This window comes from Garra rufa, chromosome 2 (assembly GCF_049309525.1).
Source record: "Garra rufa chromosome 2, GarRuf1.0, whole genome shotgun sequence".
NCBI classification, from domain to species: Eukaryota; Metazoa; Chordata; class Actinopteri; order Cypriniformes; family Cyprinidae; genus Garra; species Garra rufa.
The window spans coordinates 15,836,322-15,853,798 of NC_133362.1; the positions used below are offsets into that span (position 1 = coordinate 15,836,322).

A 17,477-nucleotide genomic window follows, 5' to 3' on the forward strand; every position below is an offset into this window, starting at 1 on the left:
TAAAATATATTAAAATGGAAACCAGTTATTATAAATTTGAAATCTTACTGTTCAATAACTTTTGACTGGTAGTGTACATGTTTAAGTCACCTGAGGGCAGAGTGTTGAGTGACATTGTAGTATTATGCAATATTTAAACTGTCTTTCTCTGTAGGAGAACGCTTGGCCAAACCAGAGAGAGGGAAAATGAGAGTTCATAAGATCTCCAATGTGAATAAAGCTCTGGACTTCATTGCCAGCAAAGGAGTCAAACTGGTTTCTATTGGAGCAGAGGGTAGGTAACCCCTCTCCCCCCTTCAGCAGTGACCTATATCCTGCAGGCTTCCAGGGTCATGAGTTCAGCATTTCAGCATGTGGGATCAATGACTATCAGACGCTCTGCCTGTATGTGATATGTGCTTGTATGTCATATGAAGCCCCTCCCCATTCCATACAGTTAAATAGGTTAGACATGCAGTTTGTACCTGACATATATTAGACCATTTTACAATGTGTGTGTGTATTTTTTATGTTAGCTGTTCTCTTTTTCTCTATGTATAATCCAGAGCAGCATTCCAGACAGATTAGCCATCTACCAAAGCTTTTGCCTTGATTACATACTGTTACCAGTGTGTGTGTGTGTGTGTGTGTGTGTGTGTGTGTGTGTGTGTGATTGTCTGGCAGAGCCGGGATACACTTACACACACATACTGGGATGTGTGTGGAGTGTATTATGAGATTAGCCTAAGAAGAGGGAGAGGAAACATGGCTGTTTACCAAGATATTTAAATGGGACTTCCCATACACTTCTATTTTTGTGTAAAAAAAGAAGAAGAAGAAGAATTAAAATAAAGCTGGCATATTTAGAAGTGAATACAGACACTATTTAGTCTTTATATTAATTAGCCTTTTTAAACCATTTGAAAATGTCTCCAAAAATGGACATTTAGGGAACATGATCAACAGTGTTCTTGCAGTTTAAATGCAGCTTCAAACGATCCCAGACGAGAAAGGGTCTTATCTAATGAAATGATCAGTTATTTTTTTATTACAATTTATATACTTTTTAACCTCAAAAGCTTGTCTTGTCTTGCTCTGCCTAAACTCCCATCTCATTTTCTCCTCCAACTTCAAAATCGCCCTACATCGCTGTTTTACCTTTTTTGTTATGGGTGTTGACACTAGGTCGGTACTTCTGCAGTGATGTAGGATGATTTTTTAAAAGATTTTTGAAGTTGAGAGAGAAAGTAAGTTGGGAGTTTTTCGACATACCCTAACTGCCAGGCAAAAAAAAAGAGCTCAGGCAGAGCAAGACAAGACGATCATTTGAATTTAAAAAGTATATAAATTGTAATTTAAAAAAATAAAAATAACCAATTGCTTTACTAGATAAGACCCTTCTTCCTTGGCTGGGATCATTTACAACCGCATTTGAGATCATTGTAATCCGCATTTAAACTGCATTTTTGAAGTTCAAACTCGGGGCACCATGGAAGTCCACTATATGGAGAAAAATGTTGAAATGTTTTCCTCAAAAAACATAATTTCTTTACGACTGAAGAAAGAAAGACATGAACCCATTTTCCCATTTATTCACTGGCACCTCTCCAGTCGCCATATTGAGAGAAATTGAGGCACTTACTTCAGCCTGAGGCTTATTTATCTCACATTCTAGTGTAAAACGGTCTTTACAGTTGCCAAAAATATAACTTTTTTTGCTTATTTGGTATTAAAAATTTATGAGCTAGCCCAGCTGAGATGACAAAAAGTAATGCAAAAGTAACATGATGGATTACTTTCCATAAAAAGTAACTAAGTAACACAGTTAGTTACTTCTTAATGGAGTAATGTAATATTGTAATGCATTACTTTTAAAAGTAACTTTCCCCAACACTGGTCTAAATTTATAAAGGTTGATTTATATTTAAGATATAATTGAAATTAATGAAAATAAATGTGTATTTGGCATGGTGGAGGGATGCCGGAGGAATTTTCACAGTAGTAAAGCGAGCAGAAAATCGAAAGAAAAAATTAGTAATTATTTTTAAATTAAATGAAGCACATTTGTAGGCAGTGTTGGAGAAAGTTACTTATAAAAGTAATGAATTATTGCAATGTTACGGTACTCCATAAAAATGTAACTAACTGCGTTATTTGTTTATTTTTATGGAAAGCAATCCATTATGTTACTTCTGCATTACTTTTTTATCATCTAAGCTGGGCTTGCTCATTATTTTTTTATAACAAACAAGCAAAAAGTTATATTTTTGGCAACTGTAAAGGCCATTTCACACCAAAAAGTGCCTCAATTTCTTCAATATAGTGACTGGAGAGGTGTCAGTGAATAAATGGGAAAGCAAAGTAGCTGGCGTTACTTATTTGAAAAAGTAAAGTATTAAACTATTATAACTAAAGTATTATTTTGTAACTTTACCAGTTACTTGAAAAAAGTAATCTGATTACGTAACTCATGTTACTTGTAGTGCGTGACCCCCAACACTGTTTGTAAGACTGTTTTTATAGGACTGAAATTATGAAAAGAAATGATATATAAATAATGATGCATATGATAGATTTTTCTAGAATTATTAATTTTTTATTTAAATGGGAAAACTCTGTGCATGTTTATTATATTTGCAAGTCTAATTTCTAGTTAATGCAGAATTATCTGAATTCTATAAGCTGCTTTCTGATTCTGATATGGCTTTAGTTTGTAAAATGATCTTATTTTTGAGCTATAACAGTAAATGTGTGTATGTTTGTTCTGCTCAGAGATTGTTGATGGGAACGCTAAGATGACTCTGGGGATGATCTGGACCATTATCCTCCGCTTCGCCATCCAGGACATCTCAGTGGAGGGTATGTATAAATATCACACACACACACACACACACACACACACACACACACACACACACACACACACACAGCCCTCACAGGAGATTGTGCACACTTTTACTTCCTCAAAAAAACTCATTGTGCATGATTTATAAGCCTGTTTCCTCATGGGGACCTAAGAAATGTCCCCACAAGGTCAAAATCTACTGGTATTACTATCCTTGTGGGGACATTTGGTCCCCATAACGTGATGAATACCAGGTACACACACACACACATTATTCTTTATGTGGTCCTTTAGATCTTGAAGAAAAAAGGCAGTAGGCAGTTCATTTTTGTGTTTAAATAACATGAGAGTGAACAGAATGACTGACTAACTGAGCTTAATTTTGTTAAATGCAGTTCTGCTTTTTTGGATTTCAGAATATTCATGGTTTAATACAAACGTAATGTCAGGAATGTGTGAGTCATTTAAATTACAAGGCTATCTTTCCACTCCTGAGATTCCATTTTATACAAGTGTGTGTGTGTGTGTGTGTGTGTGTGTGTGTGTGTGTGTGTGTGTGTGTGTGTGTGTGTGTGTGTGTGTGTGCAGAGACCTCAGCTAAAGAAGGCCTACTGCTGTGGTGCCAAAGGAAAACAGCTCCCTACAAAAATGTCAACATCCAGAATTTCCACATCAGGTGAGCAGGAATTGAGCTTTAAAGAAAAGCAGGGTGAATGATGGAAAGAGAGCAAGACTGACAGAGATACTGCAACTGAATGCTGAGCAATAGCATCATATATTACATTTCTCTCTCTGTCAGTTGGAAGGATGGATTGGGCTTCTGTGCACTCATTCACAGACATCGTCCAGAGCTCATTGATTACGGTAAACTGCGCAAGGTGAGGCATTACCACAATCTCTGATCATAAATAGAGACCAGCAGTATGAGAGACCATGACCTATGCTTTGATCTCACTTAGGACGACCCAATGACTAATCTAAACACCGCCTTTGATGTCGCTGAGAAGTACTTGGACATCCCTAAGATGCTGGATGCAGAAGGTGAGACATGTAGAGGACAGGTTTCTTTCTGTTCCACTTCACTGTGAAACTAGGTTAGACCTCTGTCTAAATATAGAGCTGTAGGAGGGCCGCAGGTATGTGTGTAGGTTGAATTTCACCCCATTACTGCAGGCGTAATTGTGGATGTTTCCTTGACATAGCCTGTTCGCAAGGATTTTGAGGATAATAGGCTGTGGTGTTCAGTGATGAGATTGTTGCAGTGTTGCCCTGGATTGATGTGCCTCAAACATTTTTAAATCCTATGTATTAAACTTCTGAAAATTAGTTTAGCTCAAACTACTTGACATACAGTCTGCTGTCAAACTCTGTTTTACAGATAATTATATTCTTAGGTGTAGTATCTGTTCATAGCATTTGTAAAAAAAAAAAAAAAAAAAAAAAAAAATTAATTGTAAGATTAAAGTTATGAAATCTTTCATTAATTGACATTGACAGAATGTTTACCACATGAGACATCAATGGTGTTTTCATAAGATTTGCATAATAAATTTGGATGGGTCTTCGTTCTTACATCTGTTTGCATACTGAACTGTCTTTTTTACGGTGGCCGAGAGAGGCCAACGCGCTGCAAACAAGAAAATACATGCAAACAGAAAAAACAACAACAAATTAAGAAAACATCTTCATCAGTTTGACAACACAGGCGCTGCAAATCCTCGCAACGCAAACACAAATAAGGAAACGCGCTGCAAATTCTCACAACACAACCAAACTCAGAAACGCGCTGCGAACACACAAACGCGCTGCATATAGCACGGTCCACAACGGAAATGTTTCAGGGGGACCTCAAAAAGTGACGAACCCATCTGGGACCTGATTATTTTTTCAGTGGCTGTTGGTCAGAGCAGAGGTGTTATCGGTGAACTATCGCCTTTTAGTGATAGTATAGTATCACTTAAAGGTGATAGTGATATAAATAATCAGGTAATATAGTGATATAAATAATCAGGTCCCAGATGAGTTCGTCACTTTTTGAGGTCCCCCTGAAACATTTCCGTTGTGGACCGTGCTATATGCAGCGCGTTTGTTAGTTTGCAGCGCCCTCGTGTGTTCGCAGCGCGTTTCTGAGTTTGGTTGTGTTGTGAGAATTTGCAGCGCCTGTGTTGTCAAACTGATGAAGATGTTTTCTTAATTTGTTGTTGTTTTTTCTGTTTGCATGTATTTTCTTGTTTGCAGCGCGTTGGCCTCTCTCGGCCACCGTACTTTTTGCTCTAACAATAAACATAAAGCCACTACTACAACCAATAGAATTATTAAAACATTTATGAAGGAACATTCACTAAAAAATTGTTTACCAAAAAATATTTAGCAGAAAAATGTAAACTCAGTACAAAATAAATATTTATATTTATATTTATATAAACCAGTCATAAGTAGCATGGGTATATCTGTAGCAGTAGTCAAAATACATTGGTATTGGTCAAATTTATCGATTTTTATTTTATGCCAAAAATCATTAGGATATTAAGTAAAGATCATGTTCCATGAAGATATTTTGTACATTTCCCACCGTAAATATATCAAAATTGATCAAAAATAAATTTTAAAGTTGTAATTTGGACAACTTTAAAGACAATTTACTTAATATTTCGATTTTTTTATTTATATTTATATTTATTTATTTATATATTTATATACATATTCATATTTCTGAAGAAAAAAATGTATATAAAAAATAAATATATGCTTCTGAGTATTAAAATTTGATTAAACAATTAAAATGTAATCCAGAAAATGAATGGAAAACAGAAAAAGAAGTAAGTATAACTTAGTCTAATTAAGAAAAAAGTTAAAACATATTTCAAAGGGCCTTAAAAATTTCATTTTTGTTAAACTTTTAATAAATTACTGTTAAATATGGTAAGTTTCATGATTTTAATTATGACAGACGTGCTTTTTGATTAATACAATTTAATTTAGCCATTAAGAATATTAATAGAAATTTAATAGAAATTTTTAAACAGAAAAAAAGAATTTAGGAAAAAAAACGGAATTTGGGAAAAAAATTTCATAGGGCCCTAATTATGACATATAAGTTTCATTAAAATATATATCAGTAAATGTTACATTTCTTTTAAAAAAATGTATTACGTTTTTAATTTGTATGAAAGCTGGAAATGATACCGCTATAGTGTATCTCCACAAGCTAGATAATGTTGCCTTGGTGACATTTAAACCAGCATAATTTGCATCTGAATATTAGATTTATAACAATAAAAAGAAAAGTTTTTTTTGTTACTTAAAGTATTTCCTTCAGGAAAGTCAAAACTTAGGTTGTTTAATATAATTTTTATATCCATTCACATTAACAACTCTTTCTTTACACAGGAAGTCACCTAAGATGGGCGTCTTAAGTGTGTGTAATGTGCTCTGATTATTAATTTATTCTCTCATTACTTTAATATCGCCCCCTTCTTTCTCTGCAGATATTGTTGGTACGGCCCGTCCCGATGAGAAGGCCATCATGACCTACGTTTCTAGCTTCTACCATGCCTTCTCTGGGGCGCAGAAGGTATCGCAGGGCACCCCTCCCAATGTCATGAACTTCTACACTCACCCAATACGTCCCTCCCCTCACTGGGTTTTGTGATCACCAGTAACAGTGATTACTGGTTGTCGTGGTTTCCCGTTATCGTGACTACTCTCCTAACAGTCTGCCTCTCTCTGACTCTTTGCAGTGCTAAGCTCCGCCCCTCAGGGCTCATGCTCCTCCTACAGTTGCATGAGTCTTTCCACCTGTTGCATGAAGGAAATGAGATCTTATGATGAAGGCATGAGTGTGTTTCCATTCAAGTCTCTTAAAAAATACTCAAACATTCCTGGCATCAGTGAGACTTCCTGGAGATGTATTCATGCCTTCTATCATTTCTGTAGAACTGTGCCCCGTTTGCCTTTGTGTCTATGCAGTCTTTTACTCTGTGCTTTTTTTCTCTCCCTTCCTCTCCACCTCCTTTTCTCTCTCTGTTCCCGCTCCCTCTTTCCCTGGGCAGATATCGTTAGTACGTTGCGTCCCGATGAAAAGGCCATCATGACGTATGTGTCATGTTACTACCACGCCTTCTCAGGCAAACAGAAGGTGAGCGCAGACCGACATCAGCCAATCAGGACACAAGCTTCCACATCACAATCCCTGACAGCCAATCAGTTTTCTGCTTTATCAGAACCCCAACTAGCAGTGTTAAAGAGAGTGTAAGAGGTGTGATATGTATTCTTCACTAACCTAACCCTTTTTAGCACTTAAAATAAGTACTTACTGAAGCTGCACGATTAATCGTTAAAAATTGCGATTTCAATTTAAACACCTATGGGTCTTAGTTTATAGTTTATAGTTCAGATATGAGCACTGATGTCATGGTAGCAATTATAGCTCTCACTATTGATTATTTTGGTAATCGGTCGATTATTCTGACGATTAATCGATTAATCTGATAATTCTAATTATTTTTTAAGCGAGCAATAGCCTTTAAATTGATTTAAAATACATAAATAATAGCAATGAGGCAATGTTAATTAGTTCAAATAAAGTATCAAAAGCAAGAAATCATATGGTTTTATTGAACAATACTGTTAAAATTAGCATTAGGATGCGATTAATTGTGATTAATTGTTGCACAGCACTAGTTACAATACATAATGTATTATAAACAATAGAACTAATGTATATTACACATTATAACAAATGACTGCAGACTGCGCAACGGCCTGACGATTGCTTAATGTCCACTTAATATTTAATATTTGTCTATTTATTTAAGACAGAAATGCTACAGCCACTGAAATTTCTTGAATATGTGGACATCAAAATGTGTAAATTTAGAGTGAGGGTTTGAGCTTTTATTGTGAAATCACAATGGACAGTTAAAATTTCGAAAACAATACTGATGGCCAAAATGCAATTGAGAATTTTTTTTAAATTGAGTTACTACTCGTATTGAATCGAGGAATCGTGATAGCCTCAATAATAATCAAAATAGTGCAAATCATCTTTTTTAAGTATTTGTATTTTGGCTCTTTAAATAAAGTTTGTTGATTACATTGTTTCGGCACTAGGTGGCAAAAAGTGACTGTTAAAATATATATTTACTATTAAATCATTCATTGAAGAGATTTGTTCAAAAACGCTGATTTATGCAGTAATAAAACAAGTATTTATGAGTTTGTCATTAAATAATTCATTCAAACAATTTTTAAAAAATAATTATTTCAAATTAATTAAACATTATTAAATAGACTACAGCAATTAATATTTTGTCATAGCCCCCGGTAAAATTAAAAGTTATTTTGCTTAGTTCAGAATCAAGGGAGAATCATGATCTATACTTGAAAGTAAAAAATCGTGATTATCAATTTAACCAAAATTGTGCAGCTCTGCTTGCTATGGATAAAAGTTTATAGTTCGGATATAAACAGTAATGTCGATGGCAGCAATTATAGCTCTTACTAATGATTATGTTGGTAATCGGTTGATTATTCGGACGATTAATCGATTAATCGGATAATTCTAATAATTTTTTGTGGTAATAGCGAACAATAACCTTTAAATTAACTTAAAATACATAAATAATAGAAATGAGGTGATGATAATTAGTTCAAATAAAGTATCAAAAGCAAGTAATCATATGGTTTAATTAAACAAAACTATTAAAATTAGTGCTGTGCAATGATTAATCGCGATTAATCACACCAAAAATAAAAGTTATACACTATTATAATATGTGTGTGTACTGTGTATATATATTATGTATATATAAATACACACATATACAGTATATAAAATACATGTATATATTTTTATTGATATAATTAATATTATATTTAAATATTTAGTATATAAACAGCATATTTTTCTTAAATATATCCATGCCTGTGTGTGTGTATTTATATATACATAATAAATATACAAAGTACACACACAAATAATATATAAACAAAAGCTTTTGAAACTTTTGGATTGTGCAGCTCTACTTACTATGGAAATAATATACTTTAAAAAGAATATTCTTAAGTGCAAACTGAATGTAATGTAACAAACCGAATGAATGTAACACTTGACTGCATGTTATTGCGAGTATATTTCAAGTATTATCTGCAAGTAAAGTAAACTTCTAATACAATTATGCACACTTATGGTGAGGTTAGTCTTGGATGTCACTTACAGGTCAAGAACGCAACCTGCTCTTTTGATAATGTCACTGACAGGTCAGAACCTGTCTACTCTGAAACTTCATTGTGATTTCCTACTCATTTCTTGTTTGGCTGTGAGTTTTCTTTCTTTCTTTCCTGGGTTTTGTATCAGTTCTGACTGTTTCCATGGCAATCCTGCTGTAATATTACATAACACACCTAGCTCTGTTTCTCCACACATCTGTATGCACACACAGGGCTCTAGTATAGAAAACCAAAACTTCTTTACATATCAAAATACATATTCACTATCATGTCCAGCTAAAATTCAGCTGCAGGCTTCATTATGATGAGGTTAGTTTAATCCTATTTAAATGACTCATAGGCCCGGTTTCACAGACAGGGTTTAGGTTAAGCCAGGATTAGGCCATTGTTCAATTAGGACATTTATGTAGTTTTTAGAAATATTCCTTAGGTAAAAACATTACTGTTGTGCATCTTGAGACAAAACAAAAAATCGGACATATTTTAAGATCAGGCAGTGCAAGTTTCTTTCAGCTGAAACAGCTCAGACTTACATTTTAGTCTAGGACTAGGCTTAAGCCTTGTCTGTGAAACCGGGGGATATTGTTCATAATTCTTTGTGTGTTAGTACAGAAAAATAGATTAAATCAATAGCCATTTCCGTAGCAGTGAAGCTTAGACAAGCTCCTGAGCTTAAAGCCTGGGAAGCCACATCATAAGCAGCATATACCACAAAATAATGTTTTACACTTTTTAATGCAGCATAAATGTATTTGCATAGACTTCTAATTCTTAATCTGTTCAGACAGGCTCATGTATTTGAATCAGTTCAGAAAGTTATAGTTCATTCAGAGAAAGCATGTTTCTCACTGACGGTGAAAGTTACTACTTCATTGTGCTGATTCATCACATCCAGCTGGGTTTCCTCAACTCTCTGTGAGTGTTTCTGAGCTGATGACTAACATCCCTTGAAAAATAGTTTCTACATGCTGAGTGTGTGTTCTCTGCACACACAGATCCTGTCTACTTTTATAAGACACAAATCTAACTGTAAACCCACCAAACAGTTCAGCATTGAGAAAAACTTCCTCTGACACACTCACATCCATACCCATGCACGATTGTTTGTGTGCAATATTAGGATTTTTCTAAATAATTTGGTGTCTAATTTATTTGGAAATGAAAATTTAATATTATTAATTTCATTTTTTTAAAATAAAACTGTATTGTTTTGTTAAAAGTCAAAGACTTTTGGAAAACAAAGAGTCTGTGACTGTCACCAAAACAATACATTTCTTTTCCAAAGAAATTAGTGAGTTTCAAAAGTTTGGGATCAGTAAGATTTTTAATTATTTTTTAAGTTTCTTAAGACTCTTTAAGGCTACATTTATTTAATCAAAAATCCTGCAAAAATGAATATTGTGAAATATAATTTCAGTGTAAAATAACTGTTTTCTATGTGAATTTCTATGTAATTTATTTCTGTGATGCAAAGCTGAATTTTCAGCATCATTACTCCAGTCTTCAGTGTCACATGATCCTTCAGAAGTCATTTGTGATATGCTGATTTATTATTAGTGTTGAAAACAGTTATATATAACTTAATATTTTGTTGGAACCTGTGGTATTATTTTTAGGATTCTTTAAATAAAAACTTAAAATGAACAGCATTTATTTAAAAAATATAAATTTTGGTAGCATTTTGTAACAATATAAACTACCATTTAAAAGTTTGTGGCCAGTAAATCTTTGTCTTTTTTAACAAAATTAATAGTCTTATTCACCAGGTACTTGTTAAATTGATAAAAAGTGACAGCAAAGACTTATATTGTTAGAAAAGATTTCTATTTTGAATAATTGCTGTTCTTTTTAACTTTATTTATAAAAGAATCCTGAAAAAATAATCACAGGTTCCAAAAAATATTAAGCAGAACAACTGTTTCCAACATTGATAATAAATCAGCATATTAAAAATGATTTCTGAAGGATCATGTGACACTGAAGACTAGAATAATGGCTGATGAAAAATCAGCTTTGCATCACAAGAATAAATTTATATTTTTAAATATATTAATATATTTTTAAACTGTAACAATATTTCATATTTCATATCAAAAGTTGGGTCTGGAGTGTCATGAGTGTCAATTTTTTTTTAAACGTAACATCAATGCAAGCCTTGTAACAACAAAAAAAAAAATTTGTAACATTTTTTCCCAACTGAACAATGGATACTGAAACAGTGTATGCAGTTAATGTTTTCATTGATTTTTATAAATTAAAAAGTTTAAAATGAAAAACTTTTGCTCTACCCAACAAAAACGGTAAAAGATGCATTTTCACAGCTGCTTTTCCAATAAAAAAGACTAACTTCCTAATCCACTATTGACAACCATTTTGTGCCAACACAAGCAACATTTCAGATTAGCATTCATGAAATGATCATAAAACTGAGAGCTGCTGTCTGAACTCTATCACTGACAGCTTATCATTGTTTTCTGCTCTTCCTTTTTGGCTTTTAAACTTGCAACTCACTTCCTTACCTCTACCCCGCCCCTCCTCCTCCTCCAAAAATACACACATTTATAATTAAACATGCAAAGAAGGGCTATATGATATTGACGTAGCGGTTGATTGCTTTTGGTAATGGTAATAAAGTGACTTGAGCACCTCAACGCACTTAAACACACAGAACCTTAACAGCGTTGCCATGGCGCTGATGTGGTTTCCACAGAAACAGAAGCAGATTCACTCTGTCCTTTACCCCCTCAGGCCGAGACAGCAGCCAATCGGATCTGCAAAGTCCTGGCTGTCAATCAGGAGAACGAGCAACTGATGGAAGACTATGAGAAACTGGCCAGTGATGTGAGCACACTCATTCATGTTCTCTCCTGTTCACTCCCATCCTTCTCTCCTCTCATCTCCCTGCCTGTCTTCTCCTGTTGTATCAACCTGTGCTCATTTAGGGCCAGTGAGAAGTTTCAGTAATTAAAACTCTAGCACATTAACTCTACAGTGTTTTTGAGGTCATGGAAAACTGGGCTTTTAAAATACTGCTTTCCAGACCATGCAGATCCATGAAAATTAAGAACATTTTAAAAGAGCATGGAAATTATTGATAGTAATGTAAAATATTTAATCAGCAAATTGCCATAATTTGTGTGAGGAGTCTCTAATTAAAACAATTCTGCAATATTTATATAAATAAGAAAATAAAATGTATAAAATAATACAAATTAAAATATAAAATGAATCAATAAAAGATAATTTTTTTAAAAATATTGAATAACTCAGAATGGCTGAAAAAGTCATAAAAATGTATTGAAATAATGTGAAACCTGTGTCTAATTCATAATAAAAAAAATTAAAATAAAATTTTTCTCTTTTTCTTTCTCTACCACCTTTATCTCATTATGTCTGCTCCTAACATTTTCCGATGTGTTTTATCCTCTTTTTTCCTGTTTTTGTTTTCCCCCCCATTCTTTTCTGTACGTCACTTGCTGTCTTCAGCTTCTGGAGTGGATTCGCAGAACAATCCCATGGTTGGAGAACCGCGTTCCAGAGAACACCATGCAGGCCATGCAGCAGAAGTTGGAGGATTTCCGGGACTACCGACGACTTCACAAACCACCCAAAGTTCAGGAGAAATGTCAGCTGGAGATCAACTTCAACACACTGCAGACCAAACTCCGCCTTAGTAACCGGCCTGCGTTCATGCCCTCAGAGGGGAAGATGGTCTCGGTGAGTACCTAATGCACTTACAAAATAAGTATCTTCCTAGTATCTTACAGGATTAGTTCACTACCAGAATAAAAATTTCCTGATAATTTCCTGACCCCCATGTCATCCAAGATGTTCATGTCTTTCTTTCTTCAGTCAAAAAAAAATTAAGGTTTTTGAGAAAAACATTCCAGGATTTTTCTCCAAATAGTGGACTTCAATAGTGATCAGCGGGTTGAAGGTCCAAATTGCAGCGTCAGCGCAGCTTCAAAGGGCTCTACACAATTCCAGCCAAGGAATAAGTGTCTTTTTTTAGCAAAATGATCAGTCTTTTTTTTTTTAAAAAAAGGAGAATTTATAAAAAAAAAATGTAACCATAAATGCTCATCTTATACTAGCTATGTGATGCATGTCTACGACTTTATGCATTACGTAATGATGTTGGAAAAGTCGCGCATGGTTAGTTCTTCATCTGAGTACTTTGGTTCAAAAAGGTAGGGTAGGGCGAAAAACTTCATCGCATTCACTTCAACTTCAAAATCGCCCAACATCGATGTTTTTTCTGTAAGGGACATCTTGGATGACATGGGGGTGAGTAAATTATCAGGATTTTTTTTTTCTGGAAGTGAACTAATCCTTCAATTGGATCAGTAATGTTCAATTAATCATCTGTGTGTGTAGGATATCTCCAACGCTTGGGGAGGCCTTGAGGGAGCAGAGAAGGGTTATGAAGAGTGGCTACTGAATGAGATTCGCAGACTGGAGAGACTTGACCATCTTGCTGAAAAATTCCGCCAGAAAGCTGCCATCCATGAGGCCTGGACTGACGGTAACACCTCTTTTTATTGGTTTGTCAGAATTAAGTTCCTTATTCTCTGTATGGTATGGCTAAACATTGCTGCTCCCTGTAGGTAAGGAGGAGATGCTGCAGCAGAAAGACTTTGAGACAGCATCCCTCTCGGACATCAAAGCTTTGCTGAAGAAGCATGAGGCGTTTGAGAGTGACCTTGCAGCTCATCAGGACAGAGTAGAACAGATCGCTGCCATTGCACAGGAGCTCAAGTGAGTAAACGCACATAAAAACATGATCCAGACACTAAAGTCTAGTAGTAGTTAAGTTTCACTCTCATTCTCATTCTCTGTTCTTAGTGAGTTGGAGTACTATGACTCTCCCAGTGTAAATGCTCGCTGTCAGCGGATCTGTGATCAGTGGGATTCACTGGGGGTTTTAACTCAGAAACGCAGCGAGGCCTTGCAGGTAAAACACTTCTATCATACACCCATATGGAATTATTCCTTTCTATTCTGACCTGCACAAAAGAGCAGTATTGCTTCTTTCATGACATACTGTGATTCAGTGTGTGTGATTTTGTGCTGTAAGTGCAGTGCACTCATGTGTGTGTCTTGGTTCTGGCTCTTTCTTCAGAGGACCGAGAAACTGTTGGAAACAATTGATCAGCTTTACCTGGAGTTTGCCAAAAGGGCGGCACCCTTTAACAACTGGATGGAGGGAGCCATGGAAGACCTGCAGGACACTTTTATAGTCCACACCATTGAGGAGATACAGGTATTGTGCGTTCATCTTTTATCCATCCATTCATTTATACCCACGCTACTGAAGGTTTTGTAGTCCAGAGTCACATTTGTTCAGTCATTAGGGCCCATTGAAAATAACATTTTTTAAATATTTTTAAAGGAATACCAGATAATAATAAATATTTTGTCCATGGTTTCATTTATACTCTAAGGACTTTTGTTTACTAAGAAAGTAAAGGAATTATTACAATTTTATTTGATTACATTTTAAAAGATTAATTAGTTGTATGCAATAATTTGACTACTATTTTTGATAATAAATGTGTATTAAATTAAAATTAAAAGCACAGAATCCAGAAAAAATAAAAACAGGCAACGCAGAATGCATCTATCCATTTGGATGATTTCAAATGTGACTGTCAGGTGTTCTGGTGCATTTTACATTGAGGTTGAAATGAAAGTGTAATTGAAAAGTTGCAGAAGGGAAATGTTTTGGAAAGTTATAGCACCTGTCTTTGTGTGTGTGTGTGTGTGTGTGTGTGTGTGTGTGTGTGTGTGTGTGTGTGTGTGTGTGTGTGTGTGTGTGTGTGTGTCAGGGACTCAGCACAGCCCACGAGCAGTTTAAAGCCACACTGCCCGAGGCAGATAAGGAACGACAGGCCATCCTGGGCATCCACAATGAAATTGCTAAAATTGTGCAGACATACCACGTCAACATGGCTGGCACCAACCCCTACACCACCATCAACCCCCAGGAGATCAATGCCAAATGGGATAAGGTCAGAAAGACACTTGTGCAGAACAAACAGAAGGGAGAATATATGTATATATATGTAATTGGTCTAATGAGAGATGCTTAATTCACCTCCACACTCCTTTCACTTAATCTCCCCTTTCTCTCTCTCTGTCCTCTCAGGTGAGGCAGTTAGTACCCCAGAGAGATCAGGCCCTGATAGAAGAACACGCTCGTCAGCAGAATAATGAGAGACTGCGCAGACAGTTTGCTAATCAGGCAAATGTCATTGGGCCCTGGATCCAGACCAAGATGGAGGTAAGACATGAGCTCAACTAACAGAAAATGAATCACATTCTCTAATGGTACTTCAGAGAAATTCTGAGATGTCAAGATGAATAGCTTACTTTGGAAGACAGTTTCGGGGACAGAATAAAACTTAAAAAATGGTAATTGCAAGATTTTATCTCACAATTGGCTTTTTTTCTCGCAATTGAATGATACAAACTTGCAATTCGGACTTTTTAGTTTGAAGTGTGAGACATAAACTTGCAATTGCGAGTTATAAAGACCGAATTGCAAGAAATAAACTTGCAGTTCTGATATTTTTTCTCAGAATTGTAATATAAACTCAGTTGCGAGTTATAAAGTAGGTAATATGTGATATAAACTCGCAATTGCGAGTTATAGTCAGAATTCTGAGAAAGGTTGCATTAAATTGAAGAAAAGGGACTGTAAAGACATTCATAGTGTTACAAATGACTTCAGTTTCAAATAAATGCTGTTCTTTTTAACTTTCTATTCATAAAAAAAGTATCCTGAAATATTATTTAAAATATGTTTTTGGTAAATAGGATAAATTATAGGTCAACTAACCATTTGGAGCTATAGACACATGACTTTATATTCTAAAATGAAGTGGGAAGATAAACCAAAAATAACCTTGTGTAAGTAGGGCTAGTTAAAATATTACCAGCCCTATATTTTAAGTTGCCCTACGTTGCACTTGCCCACATTAAAATTCACCATATGTTAACAATTATCTTAGAAGAAAAAAATGCATCCGATACTTCTAATTTAGCTCTGAAAACCATTTGGGTGGCTGCAGAAAAAGTTTGTAGGAAAAGCCCTGGGGCAAATATTCAGGAAGGATTGTGGCTGGCCTCTTATTTCAGTTTTTTTTTTTTTTTTTTAATGTACTGTGCTTAGGAAATTGGCCGAATCTCTATTGAGATGCACGGGACCCTGGAGGATCAGCTGACCCACCTTCGGCAGTATGAGAAGAGCATTGTAAACTACAAACCAAAGATCGACCAGCTAGAGGGAGACCATCAACTAATACAGGAAGCACTTATATTTGACAACAAACACACTAACTACACCATGGAGGTATACACACACATATAAACTCTCAAATGCTCACATTCAAACCCCCAGTGCATTGGTATGTTTCTGACGTCTATTTTCTTCCTCTAGCACATCCGTGTAGGTTGGGAGCAACTCCTCACCACCATCGCTCGCACCATTAACGAGATTGAGAACCAGATTCTGACCCGTGACGCCAAAGGCATCAGCCAGGAGCAAATGAATGAGTTCAGAGCCTCGTTCAACCACTTCGATCGAGTCAGTATCACACCGCACTGTCCAACACCACAGTTTAACATCATTAAGAGCAGTAGGATAAATGAGACCGGGTGGAAACCAACATTGCATAACTTTTTGTTAGTTAAAAACATTTCTAGGGCTGCCCCCAAATAGTCAGCTAACAGTTAGTTGATGAGAAGAGGCTAGGTCTACCAAAGTTTTATTAGTCTTGTAGTCACAGAAAAAAAAAAATCCACGGGAAGTGGCAAAGTCATGCAGTCCGTGATGGACAGATCATTAATGGCTGGTCTATGTGGTATTATAGTACATCAGGACATCCAAATGCTCACCTATCATTTATCGACCTCAAATATAGCTTTTCATCTGAAATTATGTATGTAGTAGCAACTTCACATTGCAGCTCAATCTAAAGTTAAAGTGTGACTAGTGCTTAAAATGAACGACTACTAGTCGGCCAGAAAATACTTCAGTTGATGGCAGCCGTAAATGTTGAATTTTTGAATTTGTGATTGGCTGCTGCAAAATTTTGAGTGGTACTGATAATGATGTAGTTTTAAAAATTCAATCCACACCACAACTTAACAATAACAACACAGATGAATGATATTGTTTGAATCACTTTTACAACTATTTTTTTTCCAGCTGATGAATGATAAAAACATTAAATTAGTATTTCAATCAGTATTCTTTCTTTAAAAAGCTTGACATTCTAAGCAACAGACAACTAGTTTATATCGCTTGCTTATAATAAACACATTGATATAGTGCAGTGGTGTGAGTGCTAATATAGTTGTTGTTATAGGTTTCTTTCTCTGTGTGAAAAGGAAAAATTTGTTCCCTTTTAGTTGACAA

The 17,477-nt window shown here is 35.3% G+C and overlaps 1 protein-coding gene across 5 annotated transcripts in view; it reads left to right on the top strand.

Moving 5' to 3' along the window:
* Positions 1-17,477, top strand: part of actn1 (actinin, alpha 1) — a 41,936-nt gene that overhangs the window by 18,210 nt on the left and 6,249 nt on the right. For 3 of the 5 annotated variants that reach the window (XM_073833761.1, XM_073833757.1, XM_073833759.1), the window contains exons 3-18: positions 155-274; positions 2,752-2,838; positions 3,413-3,500; positions 3,624-3,702; positions 3,784-3,865; positions 6,313-6,398; positions 11,804-11,896; positions 12,542-12,772; positions 13,433-13,580; positions 13,663-13,813; positions 13,901-14,009; positions 14,178-14,318; positions 14,884-15,066; positions 15,204-15,338; positions 16,230-16,409; positions 16,497-16,643. In XM_073833761.1, the coding sequence (XP_073689862.1) occupies positions 155-274; positions 2,752-2,838; positions 3,413-3,500; positions 3,624-3,702; positions 3,784-3,865; positions 6,313-6,398; positions 11,804-11,896; positions 12,542-12,772; positions 13,433-13,580; positions 13,663-13,813; positions 13,901-14,009; positions 14,178-14,318; positions 14,884-15,066; positions 15,204-15,338; positions 16,230-16,409; positions 16,497-16,643 (2,060 nt within the window). Of the gene's footprint in view, positions 1-154; positions 275-2,751; positions 2,839-3,412; positions 3,501-3,623; positions 3,703-3,783; positions 3,866-6,312; positions 6,399-6,876; positions 6,963-11,803; positions 11,897-12,541; positions 12,773-13,432; positions 13,581-13,662; positions 13,814-13,900; positions 14,010-14,177; positions 14,319-14,883; positions 15,067-15,203; positions 15,339-16,229; positions 16,410-16,496; positions 16,644-17,477 lie in introns of all 5 variants that reach the window. The other 2 variants (XM_073833758.1, XM_073833760.1) reach the window with 1 other exon arrangement.